We start from the raw sequence: 17092 nt of genomic DNA on the forward strand, positions 1-17092 counted from the left end.
TTTGGGTGGGGGATCACATTTATTGTACTGAGGTCACAGGTCAAGTCATTCACTGGTCCCCACCAGGAGGAGTGGCAGGGACAGGGCTGGGGTGGTGGGGTGAGTCACCAAGGTGGGGGGCCCAGGGAGGGCAAGCTTCTTTACCCATCTTTGGAGGCCGCTGGGGCCTGGGAATGTGGACCAGCCCCGCCTGGGCCCCAGAACAGGGCACGAAGCCCCACAAAGGTCCTGCCCCCACAGAGGAGGGCAACAGAGCCACAGGCAGCCCCGGACAGCGGGGCGGGCGGACGGCACTGCAGGGGCTTCATGCCTTCTTGAGGTTCTGGGGCAGGAGAAAGACCAGATTAGAAAGCTGGGGACAGCCGGGCGCGGTGGTGTTCGCCTGTGGTCCCGGCTGCTTGGGAGGCTGAGGTGGGAAGATCACTTGAGGCCAAGAGTTGACCAGCCTGGAGACCTTGTTCATTTTCTCTCTCTTTTTTTTTTTTTTTTTTTTGAGACGGAGTCTCGCTGTGTCGCCCAGGCTGGAGTGCAGTGGCGCGATCTCGGCTCACTGCAAGCTCCGCCTCCCGGGTTCCCGCCATTCTCCCGCCTCAGCCTCCGAGTAGCTGGGACTACAGGCGCCCGCCACCGCGCCCGGCTAGTTTTTTTTTGTATTTTTAGTAGAGACGGGGTTTCACCGTGTTAGCCAGGAGTGTCTCGATCTCCTGACCTCGTGATCCACCCGCCTCGGCCTCCCAAAGTGCTGGGATTACAGGCTTGAGCCACCGCGCCCGGCCTTTTTTTTTTTTTTTTTTTTTTTTTTTAAGAGAGTCTCACTCTGTAACCCAGGCTGAAGAGTGCACTAAGCATGATCTCGGCTCCACCTCCAACCTCCACCCCCCTGGTTCAAGTGATTCTTGTGCTTCAGCTTCTCGAGCAGCTGGGACTACAGGCACCCACCACACCCAGCTCATTTTTTTTGTATTTTTAGTAGAGACGGGGTTTCACCATGTTGGTCAGGCTGGTCTCAAACTCCTGACCTCAGGTGATCCGCCCGCCTCAGCCTCCCAAAGTGCTGGGATTAGAGATGTGAGCCACCATGCCTGGCCTATTTGTTTTCAAAAGTAAAAAACAAAACAAAACAAAACAAAACCTTCTTTTAAAAAGCAGAGGATGGCTGGACACGGTAGCTCATGCCTGTAATCCCAGCACTTTGGGAGGCCGAGGAGGGCGGATCACGAGGTCAGGAGATCGAGACCAACCTGGCTAACACAGTGAAACCCCGTCTCTACTAAAAATACAAAAAAATTAGCTGGGTGTGGTGGCTGGCGCCTATAGTCCCAGATACTCAGGAGGCTGAGGCAGGAGAATTGTTTGCACCCAGGAGGTGGAGGTTGCAGTGAGCCGAGATGGCGCCACTACACTCCACATTCCAGCCTTGGCAACAAGAGTGAAACTCCAGCAAAAAAAAAAAAAAAAAAAAAGGGCAGGGGATGGCCGGGCACGGTGGCTCATGCCTGTAACCCCAGCACTTTGGGAGGCCGAGGCAGGTGGATCATCTGAGGTCAGGAGTTCGAGACCATCCTGGTCAACATGATGAAACCCTGTCTACTAAAAATACAAAAATTAACCAGGCGTGGTGGTGCGTGCCTGTAGTCCCAACTACTTAGAAGGCTGAGACAGGAGAATTTTTTGAACCCGGGACGTGGAGGTTGCAGTGAGCTGAGATTGCATCACTGCACTCCAGCCTGGGCAAAAGAGTGAGACTCCACCTCACAAAAAAAGAAAAAAAAAAAAGCACGGGACACGGGCACACAGGTTGGTTGACAGAGTGGCCATGTGGGTCCAGCTTCCTCAGGGCCCGCTGCCTCCCCTTGCTGGGGCAGGCCGAGACTCCACCTCCCCGCCCACCTCTGCGCCCATCCAGCTAGAGCTCGTCATGGTCGTCTTCGGTGGGTGCCTCAGGCGGTGGCTCCAGGCAGGCGGCCGGCGTCATCAGCTCCATGAGGTACTCGCAGCGACTGGGCTCCGTGGTGCTGGTCACCATGGTCTCTTTCCCGCATAGGAGGCGCACCTGGGGATGGGCAGACGGGCGCTCAGGAGGGTTCGGCTGGGCCAGGCCTGGGTCTCCCCGCCCCGGCTCCCCGCCCTGCAGGCACTCACGGTGGTGGAGCGGTTGGGGCCCTGCCAGCAGCCCGTGCCTTGCTCATACTTCATGGCACTGAACCTGTCGTGCTCGGGGCCAGCCCAGGAGCCCCAGGTGCTGCAAGAGACACAGGGTGCTCAGGGCTGGGCCAGTGTCGGGCACCAGGAGGAGGCACAAGGAAGGGGCCAGCCCATGACACTCACCCGAGGCTGGTGGGAGAGCCCCCAAGTTTGGGTTTCTGCGAGACAAGCTTGAAGGGGCAGAGGCGGTAGACGTATCTAGGGAGGACCAGCGAATATGGGTGGGGGGACGCAGGGATCCCAGCCTCCTCCCACAGCCCCTCCCTACCTCCTCCTGTCCCCGTACACAGGGCACCTCCAACTCCAATCACCAACCCTAAGCCTGGTCCCTGGCTTCTGCTCCCCCTCAATATGGAGGGCAGCACTCTCAGGCCCCACCCTGCAGGTGGTTCCCCAACCATCAGGAAACTCTGCCGGTGCCGCTTCCGGGGCCACCCGCCTCCCACCCTGCCGGTGGGGGCCCCTGCACCCCTGGGACGCACTCATTGGTGGTGAGCTCGTAGCACTGGCTGTACAGGTAGGCAAACTCCCCGTTGGGGCCAAAGTCAAAAGAAATCTCTTGCTCCAGGTTCCTGGAAGTGGAGGCGGAGCAGTTAAAGGGCAGCTGGGGACGCCAGTGCCTGCCCCAGGACAACAGACACAGGAGGGCCTGGGTGAGCTGTGGTGCCCAGGCTGTCCTCCCTGCCACCTCCGGGGAACCCTCCCTGCAGGGGCCAGGCCCTGCCTGCGGTTGCCTCAGTGATTCCCCATGACTGGCTCCCCTGGGAGCCAGGGAGCAGGCACTGTGGGACGGGCGTCCCGCTTCCTCAGCCCCCGCTACCTGATGGACTCCTCCATGTCCTTCAGCGACCGCTCGGCCTCCTCGAACTTGTTGCGGGCCTCCTGGGCAGCTGGGGGAAGGGCTGGAGGTCAGAGATGTCCTCACCCCCACCCAGGAGGATGGGGAACGGGGTTCCACGGATGCGGCTGTGTCCTCCTCTATGCTGATTTTGCTCTGGCCAAGGGCTTTGCCCAGACAGACCTGAGGGCCTCACCAGCTACGGAACAGCCCCGACTTGCTGCCCAGACTTGAGGCTCCGGAGGGACTGGGGCCAGGGCTCCTGGGGCCCGCCAGGAGCGACACAAACAAGCTGCGGCCCTTGGGGAGGCAGAAGGGCCCCTTGGGGTTGGAGAGGGTGGGACTGGCTTACCCTAGGCCCCCTTCCTGGACTCCCCAAGATACTGGGGCTTGTGCTGGCCGAGTCAGAGCAGGGGCTCAGCTCAGGATCTCCCCTGATCTACGCCACCACGGCAGGAAACGCTGGGCCCACCCGAGGAGCCTGGCCCCCGCCCGCCCTCACCATCGATGAAGGCCTGTGTCTGCTCGTCGTACGGTGGCATTTTGTCTTCCTCGGCAGGGCTGGCCGGCTGCGGGGGTGCCAGTGGCAGTAGGGCCTCCTGGGGAAGGGGCAGGGTCAGTGAGCAGCCCCTCCCCCACCCTCTCTGTCTCCCCTTCTCCCCCAAACACGGACCTTGGGCTGCTCCCCCTGCACCTCGGAATCCTCCTCCTCCTCCTCTTCTTCTTCAGCCTCCTCTTCTTCCTCCTCCTCCTCCTCCTCTTCTGTGGGTGGCGAGGGCACTGGTGGCTGCTCCTCCTTGGGCTCCGTCAAGTCAGGGGCAGAAGGTGCTGGAAGGTCAGTGGGCAGTGCCTGGCGGGTGAGCAGCATGGTCGGTGCTGTGGACTCAGGGTCCACCCACACCCTCAGGCTCACACCACAGCCCAAGGGGCAGCCTCGGCATCTCTGCCCCTCCTGCCGGGCCTGCAGGGAGGACTGACAGCTGGGGTGGGGGGGCCTCGGTGGGGGGTGCTGGGGCCGCCCAGCTGGCCAGGGTGGCCGGGTGCCAGAACCGGAGGCAGCTCCTTTGTGAGGCGGGGTGGGGCCAGTGTTGAAGGAGGACCAAGTCCCCTCCCTTTCTCTCCACTGACCTCGGACCGGTACTTGTCCCTGATGGCGGCCCAGACGCGGTCGAAGAAAGAGGTGGCGTCTGTCTGTGTGTCCCCACTGAGGAGGGCCTGTGTGTGTTGGGGGTGGTGTCAAGATCTAGGCTGCCACGTGTCCCCTTTCCCGGCCACCCCAGGCACCCGCACTGTGGTGCCAGGCACGGGAGGGCTGGGCCCTTATGACCAGGCCGGGGCCACACCACTGAGGCACTGCAGCCAGGAGGGGGCAGCACAGGCCCACGGGAGGGGAGGAGGGGGCCACGGGCTGGAGTGGTTGGGGGCACTGAGACAGAAAGAGAGAGGCAGAGAGACGGATGGATGGACAACGGACGTACAGACGGAGGAAGAGAGAGCCCAGGATCAGGGAGGGCCAGGCCCTCCAAGGGAGAGGCCGAGGCCAAGGCTGCAGAGGGACAGGGAGAAACTCAGGGGAGGGCAGAGAAGGGAAGCAAAAAGCCAGTGGCCACAGGGAAGGAGGGGAATAGGAAAGGAGACGGACTGTGGAAGATGGGGGTGGGGGAGGAGGGGAATGGGGGAGGAGGGAAATAGGGCAGGATAGGGGAGAAAGGGGACTGGGTACTCAAACAGCAGGGAGAGTAGGGGCAGGCGGGGGAAACAGGCTCCAGCCTGACCTGGCTCCATCCCGGGTCCTGCCAGGTGGGAAGCAGCCCTGAGTGGCTGCCATCCATCCCAGCTCACCCAGAGGAGGCGTTCCAGGCCAGCAGGGAGCTTTCCTTGGTCCCCCTCCTGTGCCCTGAGGTCACCCTGGGGCCCTGCTTCCAGAGTTCTCAGCCAAGGGGCAGCCAAGGTACCTGAGCTTCTGCTTCCGACAACGCCCCGTCCCCATCTGTGTCCAGCTCCGGATGAGTCTGCAGCTCAGTCACCGAGACCCTGTGGGGGTGTGGCAGAAACAGACTGGAGGGTGAGGCCCCAATGGCTCTCCGCTGGGGGCACCACATGGCCCACCTGCTCTTCCCTGCCAGGGCCTACCCTGAACTTGCTTCAGGAACTCAAGGTGCAGGGCCCCCACCCTCCTGCCCCTTCCTCAGGATTCCATGACCCCAGAGGGGCTCAAAGGAAGGGGTGGGACTGGGAGATCCTGGACCCCCAAATCCCTGATGACCTCTCTCCCAACTCACCCAGGTGGCACCTCCTTCCACCCTCAGAACCCGGCACACTGAAGCCATCTACCTTGGTCCCCCACCTAGCAAAGCCCACCCCCACCCTTGCCCATTCTGCCCATTTGGTCCCTCTGAAGCCCCCTGCTCCTTGGCACCCCACATCTCCTAGGCTCCCTGTGTGTCCCTCACCCCCAGAAGTCCACCCTCCACCAGGTAACCCAGCAAGTTCAGAGGCACAGCCAGGATTCTACCCAGAGCGTAGAGTGGGGCTGGGAAAAGCAATCCGATCACTGGACGCCTAGCCACACTTCCTGAAGCTGAGGGTCTGTGCCCAGCTCCTGGGGAGACAGTGGTCCCCCTATCTCCTCGCCCAGGGCATCCTGGACCCAGCCATCCATGAGTAAGAGGCGGGGTCACGCGGGGCTTGGGATCAGCCTGGACCCCACGCCGGGGGAACCCAGCGGGAGCTCTGGCTGGTTTCTAGAGGCGAGGGTGGCGGGAAGGGAAACCCAGGCCCACGGAAGGGTGCACAGCTCCAACTTGGGGACACTCACGTCCCGTCCATGTCGTCATCCAGCTCCTGGAAGGCATCAGCCGCCAGCTCCTGCTCCCGTTGGTCCTTGGCAGCAGCCAGCTGCTCTGTAAAGAAGCCACCTCTGTCACCCCCTGCCCACCCACTGGCTCCCACCAACCCCCACACCCCACAGGGTCATTTGCCACTAAGCGCCTACTATGTGCCTGGCCCCCATGCTGGACCCTGGGGACACGACTGTGGAGGAGACAAAGGTCCCTGCCCTTACCGGGGGAGGACAGACGAGGAGCAAGGTGACTGGCTGAAGCCTGGTTGTGCTGGGGGCGACTGGGGCAGGGTGGGGAGTGCAGGGGCAGGAGGGCCACCCGTGGGGCTGGAGCAAGGAGGTGGGAAGCCAGGTGGCAGAGGGCGGCCCTGTCAGGCCACTGCTGGGACAGAGGTGGGGGCGAGGGCGGAAGTCAGGTGACAACAAGGGATGGCCCAGGCTGGGGGCCGAGGAAGAAGCACAGAGCAGAGGAAGATTCTGGGGAGACGTGGATGGGGTGCGCAGACGGTCAGAGGTGGGAGATGGGGTTGGGGAGAGGAGAGAGGCCACTGAGACTTTAGGTTTAGCACCTGGCAGAGGCATGTCAGGGGCAGGGCTGGCAGGAATGAGACTTCATGGCCAAGGACGCTGGGAGATGGGGAGGATACAGAGAGGATACAGGGAGGGAGTCCGGTCCTGGGGGCATCTTGGGGATCCCCAGGGCCAGTCCCAGGAAGAGCGGCCAGCCGGACAGAAGGGGACCGAGCCTCTGTCCCAAAAGTCCCTCCTTTGTCTGTCGCTACTCTATCTAACCTAAGCAGAGGGGAAAGCAGCCACAACAGTGGCTCCAATGATTAACTGCCTACTGTATACCAGGATTCACTTCCCACTGTATACCAAGCTCCAGCTTGGTCCTCTACGAACAGAATAAAAACAGCGGGTATTTCCTCTCCTGGGTCACCCCAGGAGATGCCACACGTCCCGGCAGACCCGGCTGACACTGTTCTGAGTCTCATAGACAAGGGCCTGAGGGGTCCCTGACCTTTCCATGGGTGAAGGGACCTGGGCATCATCACCCAGCCAGGGAGAGGTGTAGCCTGGGGCCCAAACCAGGCCATCTGTCCTCGGAGCCCTGGCTCAGCCACGCCACCCGTTGGGAATCTGGGTCAAAACACGGCGCTTCCCTATGATTCCACAGCTGCACACTGAGAACACGTCCTGAGGAAAATTAGGCCTGAGCTTGCCCACACCCACGTGAAAGGAAGCTCGCAGCATGGCAAAGGTTCAGGGGCAGACAGAGCCAGTGAATTCCCGCTCTACGTGCAATGTGGCCTTGCCAAAAAAAACACCAGGCCCTAGCACCAAAAACAAATAAAGAAGGGAAATCATATCTTCAGTTGCAGACAGAGCTGGGCGTCGTGGCTCATGCCTGTAATCCCAACACTTTGGGAGGTCAAAGCAGGCCACCTGAGGTCAGGAGTTCGAGACCAGCCTGGCCAACATAGTAAAACCCCATTTCTACTAAGAATACAAAAATTAGCTGGCTGTGGTGGCAGGTGCCTGTAATCCCAGCTACTCAGGAAGCCTAGGCAGGAGAATCACTTGAATCCAGGAGGTGGAGGTTGCAGTGAGCCGAGATCATGCCATTGGCACTCCAGCCTAGGCAACAGAGTGAGACTCCATCTCAAAAATAAATAAATTAAAAAAAATCTTCAGTTGCAGACAAAAGGACAAACCCCAGATAGATAAAGCTCTTTTATTATTATTATTATTTTAGATGAAGTCTTGGTCTGTCACCCAGGCTGGAATGCAGGGGCGAGATCTCAGCTCACTGCAACCTCTATCTCCCGGGTTCCAGTGCTTCTCCTGCCTCGGCTTTCCGAGTAGCTGGGACCACAGGCAGACACCACCATGCCCAGCTAATTTTTGGTTTGTTTGTTTTGAGACTGAGTCTCACTCTGTTGCCAGGCTGGAATACAGGGGCGGAATCTCGGCTCACTGAAACCTCCAACTTCCTAGTTCAAGGGATTCTCCTGCCTCAGCCTCCCAAGTAGCTGGGATTACAGGCATGCACGACCATGTCCAACTAATTTTTGTATTTTTAGTAGAGATGGGTTCCACAATGTTGGTCAGGATGGTCTCAATCTCCTGACCTCGTGATCCGCCTGCCACAGCCTCCCAAAGTGCTGGGATTATAGGCGTGAGCCACTGCACCTGGCTGTATTTTTTTCTTTTTTTTCTTGAGATGGAGTCTCGCTCTGTTGCCCAGGCTGGAGTGCAGTGGCGCGATCTAGGCTCACTGCAAGCTCTGCCTCCCAGGTTCACGCCATTCTCCTGCCTCAGCCTCCCGAGTAGCTGGGACTACAGGCGCCTGCCACCACGCCTGGCTAATTTTTTTCTATTTCTTTTAGTAGAGACAGAGTTTCACCGTGTTAGCCAGGATGGTCTCAATCTCCTGATCTCGTGATCCGCACGCCTCGGCCTCCCAAAGTGCTGGGATTACAGGCGTGAGTGACGGCGCCCGGTTGTATTTTTTCCTTTTAGTAGAGACAGGGTTTCACCATGTTGGCCAGACTGGTCTCGAACTCCTGACCTCAGGTGATCTGCCGGCCTCGGCCTCCCAAAGTGCTGGGATTACAGGCGTGAGCCACTGCGCCCCGCCAAGAAAAAGCTCTTACAATTAGTGAAGACAAATACCAAACACTTGATAGGAAAAATGGTCACTGGATTAAGTTAAGTCCTGCTAAAGTCAAATAACAAAATCTACATTGATGTTAAAAGGATGTAAGCGGCCAGACGTGGTGGCTCACGCCTGTAATCCCAGCACTTTGGGAGGCTGAGGCAGGTGGATCACTTGAGGTGAGGAGTTCGGGACCAGCCTGGCCAACATTGTGAAGCCCCGTCTCTACTAAAAATACAAAACAATTAGCTAAATGTGGTGGCACGTGCCTGTAATTCCAGCTACTCAGGAGGCTGAGGCACAAGAATTGCTTGAACCTAGGAGGCAGAGGTTGCAGTGAGCTGAGATCACGCCACTGTATTCCAGCCTGGGTGGCAGAGGGAGACACTGTCTCAAAAAAAAAAAAATTATTTAAACAATTTTTAAAAAGGAGGCTCCTGACATATGCCACAATCCAAGCGAACCTCAAGGCACACAAGGCCATGGGCACCATGATCAAAAATCTGCTGAAACTGACAGCAGATAATGAGCGAGAGGCTCCCAGGCCCAGACGCCTCCCACCCAGGAACTGAAGGGGAGTCCTCTGGCCACTGTATGCCGTACCTTCCCACAGCTTCTGGTGCTGCTCTTTGGCCTCTTTCTCTGGCTTCTCGGCTTCTTCCTTCACTGTCCGCAGCATCTCCACCTGGTCTTCCAGAGACTTCTTCCCAGCCTGGAGCTCAATGAGCTTTTTCTGGGTGGGCAGAAGGCAAGAGACCGGCTCTCCTCGGTTCTGCCTCCTCCTCACTGACTACTACTTCCCCGCCTCTACTCCACAGGGCAGCAGGGGGATGTCGCAAAATACACACCAAGATGGGTCTCTCTCCCAAGCTGGGCTTCCCTGCAGCCCTCCGGAGAGAAGCCCAAATGCCTCAATGTAGCCCGCAAGGCCCCACGTAATCAGGCCCCTGGCTGATTCTCCAGCCCCATTTGCCCCATCCCTATCTTACTAAGATCCAGTTGCCCGGACAACATGCAGACCTCCAAACGCTCTTCTGCCTCCGGTTCTTCAAACATGCTGTTCCTTCAGCCTGGACACTCTACCTGGCTAACTCCAAATTACCCAACAGATTTCATCTGAGATAGAGGCCGCCTCCTCCAAGAAGCCTTCCTTGCCTCCTGCCCCCACGACAGAGAGGGAGAGGAACTGGGCAAGAAGTCTCCACCCTACATTTCCCTTTGTCCAGCAGCCCTGGCTGGCTGTCCCCCCCGCTAGCAATGAATCCCTTGAGGCAGATCCAGGTCGGTTTCCAGCCTCCCGTCCAGTACACAGGCAAGGCAGGGAGAGACACATGCCTAGGGACCCCAAAGAACCCACCCTATGGAATTAATCCAGCTGCTACCGGCTGACGTTATCTTGTTAACATCAGCCCATCTTACAGGAAATGGCACCACAGATCCAGGATGCAGAGAAGTAACCCTCCCGTCCCCAGCGAGGCCCTTCTAGCCTGCTTTAGTCTGATGTCCAAGGCCCTGATAAAGCCGACAGCCTTCCATTTAGGAACTATTATACTTAGCCAATGATGAAACGCCTAGCACACGACTGAGAAAGCAAAGCTCAGAAAGGCAGTCACTTGCCCCAGAACAGTAGTCGGGGCAAACCCCTCCCCAGCCTTGCAGGCCCATGCTACGAGGCCTCGAGGCCCAGATCACCCTGCGGCAGCCCCTGCGGGCTGCTTACCTGCTTCTCCTCCCGCGCCTTCTTCCAGTCCTCAATAAGGATCTTCTTCAGGCGGAACCCCTCGCGGGTGACCTCGGCCATCTGCTGAAGGGACTCCCTCTCCTTACGGCCCTTCTCTCTGCGGTGGGGGGACACACAGGCACCACCAGCGGGGCACTTAGGGTCCACCACGTCTGTCTCTTCCAAAATAGCTCAATCCAGCTGTGGCCCCCACCAAGACATGCTGGGAAAGATGACAGCAAACCCTCCTCCCAGTCTCCCAGGTTCTCTCAACATCAGCATCCTTCATTCCTGTCCTTGAAAGAGGGACAGTGGCGTCTGTAGGCCCCTGGGGTCAGGGAAGGGACTAGGGAGTGCCAGGAGGTAGAACTAGATATCAACTCTCAAGAGACAGGAGACCGGCCGGGTGCGGTGGTTCATGCCTGTAATCCCAGCACTTTCAGAGGCCAAGGCAGGAGGATCACTTGAGCCCAGGAGTTCGCAACCAGCCTGGACAACATATAAAGACCCTGTCTTTACATATAATTAAAACAAACAAACAAAAAAACCACAGAAGACAGAAACAACAGAAATCACGACTCCCAGACAAAAAGACAATCTGGTTATTAAGTGTGTTGGTTGGCTGGGTACGGTGGCTCACGTCTGTAATCCTGGCACTTCGGGAGGCCGAGGCGGGCGGATCACAAGGTCAGGAGATCGAGACTATCCTGGCTAACACGGTGAAACCCCATCTCCACTAACAATACACACACACACAAAATTAGCCAGGCATAGTGGCGGGCTCCTGTGGTCCCAGCTACTGGGGAGGCTGAGGCAGGAGAATGGCATGAACCCAGAAGGCAGAGCTTGCAGTGAGCGGAGATCACACCACTGCACTCCAGCCTGGGTCACAGAGCGAGACTCTGTCTCAAAAAAAAAAAACAAAGTCTGTTGGTTGTGTTCAATCCACCTTCTACTTAACAGATGTGGAATCCAGAGAGTTTACACCACCTGCCAACGACTGATAGGACTTCGGTTTTTTTTGACTTTTTAGCGCACTGCAACCTCCGCTTCCCAGGCCCAAGCAATCCTCCTGCCTCAGCCTCCTGAGCACCCAGAACTACAGACACACACCAACATACCCAGCTAATTTTTAAAAAAATTTTCAGCCTGGCGCGGTGGCTCACGCCTGTAATCCCAGCACTTTGGGAGGCCAAGGCAGGTGGATCACGAGGTCAGGAGTTCGAGACCAGCCTGGCCAATATGATGAAACACCGTCTCTACTAAAAATACAAAAATTAGCCGGATGTGGTGACGGGGGTGCCTGTAGTCCCAGCTACTCAGGAGGCTGAGGCAGAAGAATCGCTTGAACCCGGGAGGCGGAGGCTGCAGTGAGCCGAGATCGCGCCACTGCACTCCATCCAGCCTGGACAACAGAGTTAGACTCTGTCTCAAAAAAAATTTTTTTTTCAGAGAGATGGGTCTCACTGTGTTGCCCAGGCTGGTCTTAAACTCCTGGGCTCAGGTGATCCTCTCGCCTCAGCCTCCCAAAGTGCTGGGATTACAGGTGTGAGCCATATGCCCAACCAGTAATTTTTTAAATTATAATTTCCAATTTTTATTTTTACTTTTTATTTATTTATTTTTTTTTACTTCTTATAGAGATAGGGTCTCGCTGTTTTGCCCAGGCTGGTCTGAAACTCCTGGGCTCAAGCAATCTTCCTGTCTTGGCCTCCCAAACGCTGGGATTATAAGCATGAGCCACCATGAAACGGGTCTTAATCTTTAGTTTTTCATGTCACACAGGTAATGTGCCAAGGTCACAACATGGTTTAAGGGAGGCACATCTCTCACACGTGCATAAAAAACTAATCATCGTGGCCAAACGCGGTGGCTTAGCACCTCAGCGGGAAGCTGAGGTGGGCAGATCACCTGAGGTCAGGCGTTCGAGGCCAGCCTGGCCAACATGGTGAAACCCCATCTCTACTAAAAATACAAAAGTTAGCCAGGCATGGTGGGGCACACCTGTATTCCCAGCTACTTGGGAGGCTGAGGCATGAGAACTGCTTGAACCCAGAGGGCAGAGGTTGCAGTGAGCTGACATCACGCCACTGTACCCCGGCCTGGGCGACAGAGTGAGACCCTGTCTCAAAAATAAATAAATAAAAATAAATCATTGTGCTTATGAACTACAAAAGGATCAGTTGGCAGGAATTGAGAATAACTGTTCCTCTAGATGCCACAATCCCCATCCCTCCGTACTGCCTCATACTCAGCCTCCTTCTGTTGTATACTTTTGTATGTGTGTGTGTGAGACAGAGTCTCGCTCTGTCACCCAGGCTGGAGTGCAGTGGCGCGATCTCAGCTCACTGCAAGCTCCGCCTCCCAGGTTCATGCCATTCTCCTGCCTCAGCCTCCCGAGTAGCTGGGACTACAGGTGCCCGCCACCACGCCCGGCTAATTTTTTTGTATTTTTAGTAGAGACGGGGTTTCACCGTGGTTTGGATCTCCTAACGTCGTGAACTGCCTGCCTCAGCCTCCCAAAGTGCTGGGATTACAGGCGTGACACCACCATGCCCAGCCTCCTTCTGTTGTATACTTTACTTGCCTGTGGGTGTGTAGGTTTTCAGGGCCCGCTGCAGGTCGTGACAATGGAAAGTTAAGAGTCCAAGTGCCGGCTCTGCTCTCTCCTATGTGACCCTGGGGAAGTCATTTCCCTTTCTAAACTGGAGTTCCCCCATCTGTTGAATCAGGAAACAATCCTACCTGCTTCCAGACTAGAGGGAAAGGTAGGGATTAGGATTTACAAGGCACCTGGCACAGACAGAGCACCCGATACAGAAAAGCAGAGAGAGAGCGGGCCTGATTCACTGAGTGGAGCCAGGCAAAGTCGTGAGGTGGGGTGATGGGAGGGGTACTGTCACCCACATACTTGCAGGTGTTCTCACAGACGATGCCGCTGTTGTACTCGTCTGTTCCATCGCAGCAGTCTGCGGCAGAAGCAGAAGCCGAGATCAGACCTGGCAGTGCCTCCTCCCTCCCTCCCTCTACCACCTTTCCAGAATCCTGGTGCATCCTCACTTACCACAAACACCATCGTTGACCCGGTTGGAGGGGATATACAGGGGCTTATAGCCAGTGTTGGTGCAGTGGAAGCTGCCGTTAGGACAGGCAGCCGTGCCTGTGAGGAAGAAGGGAGGGAAGGTTTTCAGTCAGGTGAGGGCCAGACATGTCCCATCCATCCATAGACAAGAGCCCCCGACCCACCATGCACACAGAGGGCACAAGAAAGATAAGGACCAAAGGAAGGGAAGAGCTGTACCCGGCACACCCCGGGCTTGAAACAAAGCTTTCCAGCGCTGCCTCCTGCCTCTTCTCACTGAGGTCCTTCAAAACAGGGTCTCTGCCTGGCGCTCTGGCTCACGCCTGTAATTTCAGCACTTTGGGAGGCCAAGACGGGTGGATCACCTGAGGTGATGAGTTTGAGACCAGCCTGGCCAACATGGTGAAACCCTGTCTCTACTAAAAATACGAAAAATTAGCCGGGCGTGGTGGTGTATGCCTGTAATCCCAGCTACTCAGGAGGCTGAGGCAGGAGAATCGTTTGAACCCGGGAGGCGGAGGTTGCAGTGAGCCAAGATCGTGCTACTGCACTCCAGCCTGGGCGATAAGAGTGAAACTCCATCTCAAAGAAAATCCAAAACAAAACAGGGCCTCATCCAGGTACGGTGGCTTGCACCTGTAACCCCAGCACCTTGGGAGGCCAAGGCAGGAGGATGACTTGAGCCCAAGAGTTCTAGGCTGCAGTGAGCTACAATCATGCCACTGTACTCCAGCCTCAGCAACACAGCAGGGCCCTGTCTCTTCAAAAAACAAAAAACCAAAAAGCCAGGGTTTCCCTTCACCTCTGTCTCCTGCCGGATTGCTCTTGGCTCCACCCTGTCTCCCACTTCCAGGGGTTGCCCATGTTGGCCCCTCAATCTGCAGCACCCTCGGGGTTCAACTGAAACCTCACCTCCTCCTTGGAGAAACCTTTTCTGACCCCTAGGCTTGGGAATAGGAGGACTCTGGGCTCCTCCAGCTGCCCAGGGCCATAAGACTGACCACTGACCACTGACTTCCGGGCTTGTTTCTGCCCACTCAAGGGGGAGCCAGCAGAGGGAGTATCTTGGTCACAGAGACAGGGCCTGGCACTGAACACTGTTCAATAAACGTCTGATGGATGAACAGAGAAAAAGCTCACCTGGCTCGTCAGAGCCATCTTTGCAGTCGCAATAGTCATCGTTGACCTGATCGAATGGGATGGTGGCCGAACCGTCCAGGCAGGTAAAAGGCTTGGACTCATCGTAGAAGTGATGATCTGTGGGATGCAGAAAGCTCAGCCCAGGGCAGCAAAGCGCCTTCTCCACCAAATACCACCTCTGTCCTCCCACCCCTACCAGCGGAGCACTACCGGGAAACTGAGGCAAAAGGCTGTAAATGCCTATCCCCAAGGCCGAATGCTGGCCCCTCCCACCTCCAGCCTGGCGGGAAGGGTGAACAGGAGGACTCACTGGTGAGAGAGACGCCCCGGGGTCTCTTGACCTCCACGGCCCAGCACATGGGTAGCAGCAGCAGGAGCGGCAGCAGCATCTCACCAGAGGCTCTGAGGCCCGAAACAGGTTCTGGGGGAGGAAGCCGACAGCGGGAAGATGCGCTGTGTCTACACGCTGCAGGAAGAAAGGGGATCCCGGTCAATGGGAGAGGGCTACTTCCAGCCAATTGGATTCCTTCATCGCTTCCAGGCAATGAGGCCTCACTTTGTTTCCAATATGGGGGGGAGAAGCAGCGATCTCCCCAATCCTGGCCAGTCTCACTTTGCTCAAATCAATGGCGAGGATCTCAAGATCTCAAAACCTCCGCTCCCTGTGCCCAATTGTGACCCAATTCCCGCCAACAGGCCAAAGGGGTTAACAGTTTCCGCCGTCCACACCCACACATGCACCCTCCGGTTGCCCCCTGCAGGAAATTGAGGTGCCCTCCCACCCGCTCGTTCACACCTACACGAGGCCGGAGCAAAGGTCAGTATCCACCGCACCCCTCTTGTCCGGCAACCACGGTTCCTGCTGCAGAAAGAAAGCGGAAATGTCTAGACCCGTCACTTCCGGTCGTACGTCCCGCACCGGGAACGGGGAGTCAGGGTCGCCATGTTGGGAGAGACAGGAGTAGGGGCGGTGCCAGAGCCGAGACGGCCATCTTGGGCAGGACTGTGAAGCCTTAGAGAGGATGGTTCTGAGGGCTAGCTCTTAATGGCGGCGCAACGTACCTCCATCTTGGGAGTGGCGGCTTCTCAAGCCGCAAAGAAAGTTCCTGAAAAATGCCCACGAACCCCCAGGGGCAGGATAAGGTTGAGGGGGGCGGGGGTAAGGAAACGGGATGAGCACGTGACCCCAAAGTGCCCAGACCCTCTGTCCTGTAGCGCCGCTCTGCCCCGCCCCTCTGTTGGGACCGCCCCGCTATGCAGCCTCAGCCAATGAGAACGCAGTGTCAGCCACGGAACGCGGGTGGTCTCCATGGAAACACTGGAGGGAGACGGGAGGCGGTTACCTAGCAACCGAGAGATGCGGAGAGCAACCACCTAGCGGTCAGAAAGTACATTTTTCAGAGCCCTAGGAATCCGAGCTGACGGATCCCTGACAGGAGCGACTGACTCCTAGTTGTCTCCGTAACCCCTAGGGGCCTTCGGCCCCAACCCTATCATGACATCTCCCCTGTGCAGGGCGGCCTCCGCCAACGCCCTGCCTCCTCAGGACCAGGTTTCGACGCCCTCTTCCAAGGTCAAGGGCAGGGAGGCTTCGGGCAAACCCAGCCACCTCCGAGGCAAGGGAGCAGCCCAGGCTTGGCCCCCCGGCCGTTCCAAGGGAGGATCCTTCCACAGAGGTGCCGGGAAGCCCTCTGTGCACTCTCAGGTGGCTGAGTTACATAAAAAGATACAACTGTTAGGTAAGATGGCTCCAGAGGGTACAGAGGGTCAGGGGTCAACAGTGCCCATCCAATCTTCTGACCAGGCATGGTGTGACAAAGGTATTTCTCCAGCATGAATCTAGGTGAACAGTTTCTGGGCAAAAACTAATACTTGATTCATGTTTTTCCTCCTCTCTCTCTTAAAACTTCTCATGAGTTCAGAACCGAGTGAACTGTACTTCATACTTTCCTGTAATTTCTTTTCTCTCTCTCTCTCTTTTTTTTTTGGCAGAATCTCACTCTGTTGCCAGGCGGGAGTGCAGTGGAACGATCTGGGCTCACTGCAAACTCCGCCTCCCAGGTTCAAGCGATTCTCCTGCCTCAGCCTCCCGAGTAACTGGGACTACAGGCGCCCGCCACCATGCCCAGCTAATTTTTGTATTTTTAGTACAGAGGGGTTTCACCATATTGGCCAGGGTGGTCTCAATCTCTTGACCTCGTGATCCGCCCACCTCAGCTTCCCAAAGTGCTGGCTGGGATTACAGGTGTGAGTCACTGCACCCGGCCTTTTTTTTTTTTTTTTTTTTTTTTTTTAAGACAGGGTCTTGCTCTGTCGCCTAGGCTGGAGAGCAGTGGCATGATCTCAGCTCACTGCAATCTCTGCCTCCCAGGTTCAAGCAATTCTCCTGCCCCAGCCTCCTGACTAGCTGGGACTACAGGTGCGTGCCACCACACCTAATTTTTATATTTTTAATGGAGACAGGGTTTCACCATGTTGGCCAGGCTGGTTTCGAACTCCTGATCTCAAGTGATCCACCGGCCTTGGCCTCCCAAAGTGCTGGGATTACATGTTTGAGCCACTACGCCCAGCCTTCTTTCTTTCTGACAGGTTCTTGCTTCTTGCTC

The 17092-nt window shown here is 56.9% G+C and overlaps 2 protein-coding genes and 1 non-coding gene across 8 annotated transcripts in view; 1 reads left to right on the forward strand and 2 right to left on the reverse strand.

Annotated features, from left to right (window-relative positions):
- Positions 1–15742, reverse strand: PRKCSH (protein kinase C substrate 80K-H). 4 transcript variants are annotated; one of them, XM_010373695.1, is made up of 18 exons: positions 15287–15742; positions 14797–14952; positions 14487–14603; positions 13329–13424; positions 13176–13233; positions 10265–10382; positions 9148–9277; positions 5862–5946; positions 4999–5077; positions 4172–4258; positions 3717–3893; positions 3546–3642; positions 3026–3095; positions 2688–2777; positions 2329–2403; positions 2143–2242; positions 1891–2053; positions 1–322 (listed from the first exon to the last, which is right to left on the reverse strand). In XM_010373695.1, exons 2-17 carry the CDS (start codon positions 14873–14875, stop codon positions 1907–1909), a joined length of 1605 nt encoding a protein of 534 aa, XP_010371997.1. In that variant the 5' UTR covers positions 14876–14952; positions 15287–15742; the 3' UTR covers positions 1–322; positions 1891–1906. The 4 variants fall into 4 exon arrangements, with proteins under 4 accessions (XP_010371997.1, XP_010371998.1, XP_010372000.1 ...); XM_010373696.1 differs by having other exon boundaries at positions 15283–15742; XM_010373698.2 differs by having other exon boundaries at positions 3738–3893; positions 15287–15542.
- Positions 12040–12139, reverse strand: LOC115899492. Its single transcript, XR_004059188.1, has one exon. It is a non-coding gene; the product is annotated as a small nucleolar RNA U13 (small nucleolar RNA).
- CCDC151 (coiled-coil domain containing 151) overlaps positions 15217–17092 on the forward strand; it is a 13998-nt gene continuing 12122 nt past the window's right edge. For 2 of the 3 annotated variants that reach the window (XM_010373694.2, XM_030936829.1), the window contains exon 1: positions 15878–16225. In XM_010373694.2, the coding sequence (XP_010371996.2) occupies positions 15982–16225 (244 nt within the window). In that variant the 5' untranslated portion in view covers positions 15878–15981. Of the gene's footprint in view, positions 15304–15877; positions 16226–17092 lie in introns of those variants that run through there. The other variant, XM_030936828.1, reaches the window with a different exon arrangement.

The sequence above is a fragment of the Rhinopithecus roxellana genome, chromosome 8 (genome assembly GCF_007565055.1).
Source record: "Rhinopithecus roxellana isolate Shanxi Qingling chromosome 8, ASM756505v1, whole genome shotgun sequence".
In the NCBI taxonomy this organism is placed as follows: domain Eukaryota; kingdom Metazoa; phylum Chordata; class Mammalia; order Primates; family Cercopithecidae; genus Rhinopithecus; species Rhinopithecus roxellana.